Raw genomic sequence first — 9,626 nt, 5'->3', positions numbered from 1 at the left:
ATGTTTTACAACAATTATATACACGTCTGAGGCCCCAAAAATATTTAACCATGCCCGTGATGTCATTTTCTTTCACAAGTGTTTGTCAAATCTTTGTTTCTTGAGTTTGTCAACACCAGTTTGGAACTGGAGTGGACACACTTATTGAACAAAGACATGACATCCACTTGGTTAATCTTAGACTGAGGCATTTTCCCTTGCAATGTGCAGCACAATGAGTGGATGGTATGTTGTTTTCAAAGGCAAAGTTCCTGGTATTTACTCCAGCTGGGCAGAGTGCAGTGAGCAAGTGCTAAACTTTAAGGGCAATGTGCACAAGAAGTACAGTTCATATGAGTAAGCACTTGAGGCACTCAACTCAACTATCAACTCAATTTCTTCATCTCAAACCTGTACTTGTATTTCTATAAGTGATAATGTAGTGCAACTATGGAGAAATAGGTGCCTTAGGTTTGTTGGGAATATTGGTATGATTGCTAGTAAGTGGTTTTGTTGTGGTCATTTACAAAAAGCTCGGAGCGATGAATCCCTGTTAGTTTGAAAATTGTCGCATGTAACAAGTAATTAGCACTTGTAATGATTCTTTAAGTTCCTGTAACTTGACTTATTGTTGTGGTACTCAGAGATCTTGTGGTTATGTTAATGCAATGTTCAAAAAAGTTCTCATTTGCTATCATTTTCTTCTTAGGGTAGTTTGCATTCTGGTGGGAGGTAGTTTGCTGCAGCTAGTATGCAGGCAAACAAACACCATCCCAACCAGGCGGTTGGGAGGTAGTTTGCTGCACTGACACTAGGTGCAGACAAAGGCCAGACAGGCCCAACTAGAAAGTGCAACCAAACAAGATGTACTGCACCACCTGGGCCTAGCCAAATCAGACCTGGCTGGGAGGCACCAGCCTGGCTGGAAAGGCCCAGGCAAACAAACACGCCATAATTCCAGCACGGATTCTCCTCCCTTGCCTGCGTTCTCCATTCTGTCGTGCTGCCACTTGAATTGATCCAAGAGAGCAGTGGTTGCACGAAGCTACTAGAGATAAGGAGAAATCGATCTCGAGCGTGCGTCCCCTAGAGACGATGCCCGTACAACGCTGCCTCTGCCGTTGCGTGAGCATGGGAGCACGAGCTGCAACCGTCGCTGAGCCTGCGAGAGACGTTTTTGCAAAATACATCGCATACAGACGGCGCTAAAGGCTGCATTGTACGTGCCCTGCACTCATACTCTTCTTCCGAGAGACCATCACCCTGTTAGACGATATATCCACTATACTGATAAGAGTATGTGGATCAAGGTCCCGAGGTTCGGCTACTTGCCGCACTCACCGCTGGCATTGCCGATATTTAGAGAGAGGAAAAAGTCTACATAACTCCCTAAACTATTTAGGATAGAATACTTCATCTCGTAAACTATAAAATCGGATATTCTACACCTTAAACTTTTAAAACCAGTCAAATAATCCCCTAGAGTGGTTTTGTTTTTGTTTTTATTTATTTTTGCCGAATCTTTGAAAAATCGTAATAAATCACAAAAAATTGTAAAATAAAAAAATTTAATTTTGTTGGACTCCTGATGACTAGATCTACATAGTGAATATATAATATGATATACTTTAGTAAAAAGTTTTTGCTATAACTTTAAATCTATGTTTTTCTGTAATTAATTCAAATAATTCATATATGTAGTTTCTATGCTCCAACTGTGGTAAAAAATGTTTATGGTGGGTTCATTATTGTATGCTTGAACTATGATAAAAATTTCAAACTTATTGAATCATGTATAACTTAGTTATAGATAAAGCATAGATTTAACAAGAATAAAGCTAAATAAATCTACAACTAAGTTATATGTGATCCAATGTCTACGAAACTTTTCCATAGTTCAAGTATACAATAATGAGCCGAGCATAAAAAATTTACCACAATTGAACCATAGGAACTACATATATGAATTATTCTTATTAATTATAGAAAAACATAGATTTAAAGCTACAACAAAAACTTTGTGCTAAAGTATACCACATTATATATTCATGTAGATCTACTCATTAGGAGTAACAGAATTGAATTTTTCATTTTATGATTTTTCTGTGATTTATTATAATTTTTCAAAAAATCAGCGGGAATAAATAAGAAAGAAAAAGACAAAATCACCCTTTAAAACCACTCTAGGGGTTATTTGACCGGCTTTGAAAGTTTAGAGGGTAGAATATCCGATTTTATAATTTAAAAGATAAAGTATTCCATCCTAAATAATTTGGATGTTATATAGACTTTTTTCTTCCGAGAGACAAGTTCGACTTGTCCTCCTCCCCTTCTCTAGGGTTTAGGGTTTACGAGCTGTTTGGGCTGCTGCCTTCCGTTACTGGACCACACACGCAGGGTCCCTGGCCCACTCCGGCCCATTCGGTGCCTCGAAAGCCCTCTGCGCCTGCGCCTGACTGTCACATGCTCAGGTGTCTCGGTGTCGTCTCAGGTTCAGGAACAGCTTCACCTTGGTCAGGTTCGTCAGGACTCAGGAGTAGTCGCCGTGGGTCTTCTGCGGTGACACACCCCAACTCCCCAAGCGTGCGCGGCGGCGCGCAACCCCCCACCCATCGACGACTGGGCCGGCCGTTGCGGCCGCCCACCTACTTTGCCACCTTCGCCGGCGGCGAGCACCACCAGGTATACCCTTCCCTTCCTGCTGTGCGAGGCCGTGCGCCAAAGCGCCTTGGCCTTAACTTCCTGCTGTGCGAAACCGTGGGCCCAAACCCTAAATACTATTCATATTCGTATTCGCATCGAATCTAATTAAAGTGTATATGCATGTATTATGCCTACTAATAACTTCGATTGCTTTGCAAAAAATTATCGGCTGTACTTGTGTACACCCATGTCCTTTACGGGCTCCGTCCCTGGATTGCAGGATCCAACCTAAGTTGCACGGATACTTTAGGGTAGGCGCGTATCCCGTATCGGATACGTATCCGATACGGATACGCCGCGGATACATGGCTAGTACGTACTGGAGGAGTATCGGTTTTTTTTACATAATAGGATACGGTTGGCTGATACCTATCAGGCACCGGACACACGTATCAGCCAATTCGGATACGGCCCAGCCCATTACGAAGTCGCCCTAACGCACAGACGCGCGACGCCCCGACCTCGATTCGCGATTCCGCAGTCGCCCGACCGGTGAAGCGCAGCCGCGACGCTGCTCGACGCCCGCCCGACGCCCGCCGGCCGCTGGCGCCGTTCCTGCTCGCCGGCGACGAGCACGGCCCCTGCTCACCCGCGAAGCCACCTGTGGAGCCTGCGCGGGCGCGCCTGCTCTTCCGCGACGGCTGAAGCCGCGAGGCTACGACGCCCGGCCGCCCGCGCGACGCCTGCCCGACGCCTGCCGGCCGCTGGCACTGTCCCTGCTCGCCGGCGACGAGCACGGCCCCTGCTCAGTCGCGGAGCCGCCCTGCTCTGGTCAGCCGCGGAGCCGCCCTGCTCAGCCTGCTCCTCTTCTTCAGATTTAAATATAGACTTCCATAATTTTATTTTTTTATTTTATTTTTAATATTAAACGTATCCGCGTATCTGGTTTTTTGGGAATCGGCGTATCCGCTTATCCGTATCCTTCCGATACCGATACGCGTATCCGTATCCGTGCAACTTAGGATCCAACTGTATCAGCTCAAGATCAATATTATTTAGATGAGTAATAAGCTTGGAAACATGTTCTCGGCTCTGTGTCTGGATGCTGAAGATGACCGAGTTGAAGTACCACAGGCGCCTCCCAGCACAGACGAAACTGCTCCAAGCAAACCTGGTTGGTGCTCCTTTAGCCCTTCCCTCTTGAATGGAACTTGTGGATAACATGATATTAAGTCTCCTTTCTTTGTTCTCCATGGGGGAATTGCATTTATAGTTCATTTATGTCCATGCAAGTTTAAGTGGCTACACCGTATCTGGTGGTTTAGATGAGTCTACAGGGACAACTAAATTGATGAGAAATTAGTACCAACCAGATGTTTGCCAATGGCATGATGATTGTTTACTCTAATGTCTTGGTAATATGCAGCAATTTGCCAAGCTTCTTGAGCCCTTCTTGTCTTTTGCCTGTTTTTTTATTGGAAACAGAAATGACTGGCCACTAGCAAGTCTGTACTCAGGAATTTAGGGGCCCAGTGCTAAAAGCAAATTGGGCCCTGCATTTGAGGAATGCTGATACCAAGCTTTTTGTGCTACCATTATTCGCAAAACTGTTTTTACCTAAAGTTTTGAATTAGATTGTTGTAGTAACAGAGAAACAGTTAGGTCTTGTTTAGTTCTGAAAAGATTTCGGATTTCGATACTGTAGCACTTTCGTTTGTTTATGACAAATATTATCTAATTATAGACTAACTAGGATCAAGAGATTCGTCTCGCGATTTCCAGCTAAACTGTGTAATTAGTTTTTGCTTTCGTCTATATTTAATGCTTCATGCATGTGCCACAAGATTCGACGTGACGGGGAATCTTGAAAACTTTTTGCTTTTTGGGGTAAACTAAACAAGGCCTTAATATATTTTTGGTAGGGGAACCTCATTTTGTACTTTTGACTGCACGTATTATGTGTCACTGTTTATGACCACATGCTGACTGTAGTTGTTCCATAGCTTCAATTTCTCTCAAAAGTAATTGATTTGGTTGGAAATTTCATTCCCTTTCCAGATAAAAATGAGCAGAATGACACAACTGCAGTAAAGTATGAGGAGGCAGCACTTGTATCATCATCTGGTGATTACAGAATGCCTTTGGTATGGATAGACTTGGAAATGACCGGTCAGTCTTTTCTAAACATCTACATTCTTTAATCTGAAAGTAATCAGAGAATTCAGTTTTGGTGGTGCATTGTCATTTACTTGTTTGTTCAGTTTTCATAATATAATTTTAAATTACATCATGAGTCATGTGTATAATGTTTGAATTTTGAAGACATTATTTATGTTCTGGAATAACTTTTAACTGCTTATGTATTGCATAGCATGGGAAGAATTTGCCCATACTTTTCAGAACATATAAATTGTTATGCCCTTCATAGTTTCATATGATGTACTTTTGCATAGTGGATATGGCCTAACATAGATTTCTATTGCACAACTGGACAAATAGCAGACCATGAGGGATCCAATCTTACATTTCTTGAGAAAACTTTTGTGTTGTCCTGACACAAGAAAAATTACTTCAAGTGCAAAATATTTCGTAATGACTTACTTCCGTGAATATGTTGATGCAGGAAAGAGGTGTTGTAGCTTGAAAGTAATTATTTTGTTATATTTTCCCAGATTGTTTTGTGGACAGATAGTCAACTAAAAATTAGTTATTTTGCCATCTTTTGTATTCAGCCAGCCTTTAATGTTTAATGTAATCATGCACTTCCTTGACTTTGTAGGTTTGGATATTACAAAAGATCGGATTTTGGAGATTGCTTGTATCATAACGGATGGTAAACTTACAAAACAAATTGAGGTTGTCATTGAAACGAAGTACTTTTGTTGGTTTGTTCTATGTAGCTTTTATGCAATGTGATGATGTTGCCCAATCGTTTCAACTTTTCCTATAAAACATCCAGATCACATTCTTTGGGGTACTGAGATTTTTGTTTGACTATCAAATAGAAAGATAATGGCATGTTACTCTCTCTGCCCCTAATTAGCTCTATTTGTTAGAACTATGTTGTCGTGGCATGCATATAATGGGAGAGAAAGTCCATCCCTCAATCACGGGACAATCCTCCTGAAAGCAATTACATAACTCGATAATGAAAGTTAATTTGACCACTTTAGTCATAATAAGATACTAATCTGCCCCCTCTCATTACATTTCATATAATGTTGGCCAGTCCTTATTTCATGCCCAAGCTCTGCCAGTTTTGAGCAAGTATATTTATTAAAAATTGAGGGAGCAGTGATTTCAACTAGAAATATGTTTATGGATTTGACCCCAGCTTGCACAACATATTATGGTATAGGTTTCATTTTGGTTAGTTCCATCATCATTTTCGAGATATAATATGGCTAAATTCAATTGCCAGGTGACTGCTAACTAGATTATGTTTATTGCCACATTATCCCATTGTTAACTGGTGATGATCCTTGTGGGATATGATACTTCAAATGCTTTAATACAGAGTCCATGCCAATGCTCCATTAGTGATGATATCATTAAGCAAAGAAAGTGTTCACTATTTGTAGTTCGCTAGTTAAGTCAATGTCTCATACATGTCAGCACCATCTATAAGTTGAATTATTTAACATGATTGCCTTGCTATTTTGCAGGGTCCTGACTTGGTTATAGGCCAGAGCAAAGATTGTTTAGATAATATGGGTGAATGGTGCAAAACTCATCATGCAGCTAGTGGTAAATAGTACTCTTTCTCTCTTTTTTTTGTCATTTTCTGTTTTATTTTATGTCTGAACATAATTCCAAGAGCCTGATTTATAATTTAGGTTTGACAGAAAGAGTGCTGCAGAGTGAACTTTCTGAACATGATGCAGAGGCAAAAGTATGTTTTTCTGTTTGTGGTGAACATTTCCCCCCGGAAATTTTGTTTGTAGACATAACTGAAGTTACAGCACTCGAGTATCTTGCCATGGATATTTTTAAGCATGTCCACTAATTTCATAGGACTATTTTTTTTTTCTTCTTTGCTCTCTCAAGTAACCCATCCACAATACTCTTGTAATCTAGTTTAATTTGGCACCTTTGTTTGAAACCTATGCCATTTGAATATTCTGGAAGGTTTCAGACATGTCACACATTTTTGATTTTACAATGACTATGTTCAGTGGTTAACTCAATCCACAACCTTACTGTCTAAGCATCTTCTGTTCACCTGAATCGCTATAGTTCTTGAATTTGGTTGTCTTACGTATGGTTTTCAAAACCTCGATTCAGTCATAAGACTTAGCAGCTTCACCATCTGGATAAAGGGTTTGATTCTACAATTCTAGTCAGCAGAATCTATATTTCTCTGATATTCATGTTTAAGATTCTCTATGATAGCGATCTTATGAAGACCTCCCATCCAATTTAGAATCGTGATTTTGAGAACCTTAGTGTTACGTGCCAAAATCATTGCTTGCTTACTCAAATAAAAAGCTTTAGGTACTGACTAGTGACTAGGCACTACCCTCCTTGGTAGCATCTAAAATTGCCTCTGAGCTCACCTAAATGTTTAGAACTCTGAATCAGGAACTGGCCACATAGTGATGGAAACATGGTAAGATATTTATGGAAAGTTGACCCTGAACTTCTATAAAAAATATTTTACTTTTCAGTTTGAAGTGAAGAAAATTGATTAAAAGCTAATTTGTATTTTGATAAAATACTATAGTGATAATGCACATGAAAATACTAATTTCTAGAATAGCAGTGTAACATGATCAAATTTTATTTCTAGAATAGCAATGTAGCATGATCAGTATAGTGCACGAAGTCCATCTAAAGTCTTTCTTTTAACTTATTGCATTTTAGTGCAACAATTACATGGAAACTTTAATTATTTTTTGTCTCCATTTATATGTAACTAACTATCTATCACACTGAAGATAGTGGATCTAAAAATTCTTCTTGCTTGAATTGTCATAACCAATGTATTACTTTTGTTTACCTAACAGAGAATCTTCTATTGGCCCATTGGCAGGTTTTAGACTTTGTTAGGAAGCACATAAATTCAGGCACTCCATTATTAGCTGGGAATTCTGTTTATGTGGATTTACTATTTCTGAAGGTTAGTATGAATAATCGGTAATCTTCTTTTATTTCTATTCAGCACTTTTTTAAGTCTAGTGTACCCCCAAGAACTATGGAAGTATTGCAGTTGACTATCAAAACATCTGAGTTCAGTTCCTCTTTTTTTTTATAAAAAAAAAGATACTTTGCCTGATGCTTTACTTTGGAAATTTTGCTGATATGGTGGTGGTTTTTCTTTTGCCACTAATCAACTTATGGCTCAAATTCACTCAATCAGACTATACAGGGATGTAAAATGACCTGTGTTATAGAAGATGAGGTGGTTAAATGACTGTCCAAGGATGTGCAAAAAATTGCTAATTACTAACTTCGGTCATAAATGATCTGTACTTTCTGTTGGAATGTTGTTTGTAGGATTTGATAAAATTATGATATTATAAAATATTTTTTTGAGAAAAAAAATCATAAATTTATATTCCGATTATCATTATTTTAAAAAATATCGATAGTCAAGGCGCTAAGACTTTGAAAGCTTGTTGAAAAGTGCCATGTAATCTTCTTATCATAACTGAAGGGTGGTATGGATCACATTTGCATTATATTTCTCAATAAATAAGATGGGTGTTTCCGACTTTTGTGAAAGCATTTTCCATTTCAAATTTGAGAATTCAACCCTTGGTGGCTGACTTTTTTTTTGCTGTTTTTCTCCCAGAAGTACATGCCACAGCTTGCAGCTGTCTTCTCTCATGTAATTGTTGATGTGAGCAGTATAATGGCTTTATGCGTACGATGGTACCCCAAAGGTAAGTTAAATCTGGTGGCCATGGATACAATACTTGAAATGCCAAGCAGTGGCAACAGTTTATATATTTTAGCATCATTGTGGTTTCATTTGTAGCTATTTTGGTTTAATACCAAATCAGAATCTGCAGCTTTGCTTCTAATGTGAGGTGATGGGTAATACTAGCAGAATTCCAGCTTCTGCTAGTATCTAAAATAATCTTACTGGATTTATGATGAGACTGAACTTGTTCGTTTGCTGTTTAACTCTTTGTACAGAAAGGAAACAAACTCCAAGAAAGCAAAAAACCCACAGGGCAATGGATGATATTAAAGAAAGCATCGCCGAACTGAAGTACTATAAGGACAACATTTTCAAACCACAGAAATCAAAGCGGTAGCTGCATGTGGAATAGTTGAATCAACTAATAGCTAACCAGAATTGCAGAGGGATTTTCAGGTCAAAGCTGAATGCCTTGCTTTGGGCTATGTAAGGGGTTACGTTCTGTACATCCATTGACCATTAGTGTTTGGGACTTTGGGTTTATGGCACTATTACTTCGTGGTATTCTGAAGCCTTCCTGAATGCGTCTCATAGTTGCTGCATCACATACATAGATAGTATTGATTATTACTTTGGAGGGATTGAGAAACGATCCCACCCAAGTGTGTTGAACTGGTCCGTCAAGCATCCCATTTGTTTATGGGAAAGTCTATTTTTGACCATTCAACTATTTTCCAAGTTTGTTTTGGCAATGTAACTCAATAGCCAGAAATCTGTAACTAACGAATTATCAAATACCGGATAAATTTGGTCATCTATCTGGTTTCAAAGATGGTTTTGTAATTTTTTTTGAAGAAATAAAAGCTAGTTTATTTTTGAAAAAAACTTATAAATAATTCATTTAAAATCAGGAAAATATAAACGAGTACCAAAATATTTCTAAATGTAATATATTGGTTGGTGCTCTATTTGGAGTTATTTAGTGTTCTATTGTTTGAAGTCATGTTCATAATTATTCAATTCATTATTTTACACTATATTATAAGATTGACCTTGAGAATCCATAGTAGGCTACGACTAAACAAATGATCTATAAAAATGACATCAGTCTCACATGTGCTTTGCTCCACGTATAGAT

General features: G+C 38.9%; 1 protein-coding gene across 2 annotated transcripts; it reads left to right on the top strand.

Annotated features, from left to right (window-relative positions):
- Positions 3,051-9,318, top strand: LOC8077814 (oligoribonuclease). 2 transcript variants are annotated; one of them, XM_021460041.1, is made up of 9 exons: positions 3,051-3,453; positions 3,645-3,796; positions 4,681-4,791; positions 5,402-5,478; positions 6,288-6,369; positions 6,459-6,514; positions 7,655-7,741; positions 8,417-8,507; positions 8,764-9,070. In XM_021460041.1, exons 2-9 carry the CDS (start codon positions 3,682-3,684, stop codon positions 8,883-8,885), a joined length of 741 nt encoding a protein of 246 aa, XP_021315716.1. In that variant the 5' UTR covers positions 3,051-3,453; positions 3,645-3,681; the 3' UTR covers positions 8,886-9,070. The 2 variants fall into 2 exon arrangements, with proteins under 2 accessions (XP_021315716.1, XP_002453786.1); XM_002453741.2 differs by having other exon boundaries at positions 3,052-3,796; positions 8,764-9,318.

This window comes from Sorghum bicolor, chromosome 4, assembly GCF_000003195.3.
Source record: "Sorghum bicolor cultivar BTx623 chromosome 4, Sorghum_bicolor_NCBIv3, whole genome shotgun sequence".
In the NCBI taxonomy this organism is placed as follows: Eukaryota; Viridiplantae; Streptophyta; class Magnoliopsida; order Poales; family Poaceae; genus Sorghum; species Sorghum bicolor.
The sequence above is the reverse complement of the archived record's forward strand: the minus strand, read 5'-3'. Positions and strand labels throughout refer to the sequence as shown.

Bases quoted from the DNA above. Each gene is read 5' to 3' on its own strand.
- LOC8077814 (XM_002453741.2), top strand. From the start codon at position 3,682: ATGAGTAATAAGCTTGGAAACATGTTCTCGGCTCTGTGTCTGGATGCT. The intron at 4,792-5,401 runs GTCAGTCTTTTC...TTGACTTTGTAG, and splicing joins GATAGACTTGGAAATGACCG to GTTTGGATATTACAAAAGAT. The intron at 8,508-8,763 runs GTAAGTTAAATC...CTCTTTGTACAG, and splicing joins CGTACGATGGTACCCCAAAG to AAAGGAAACAAACTCCAAGA.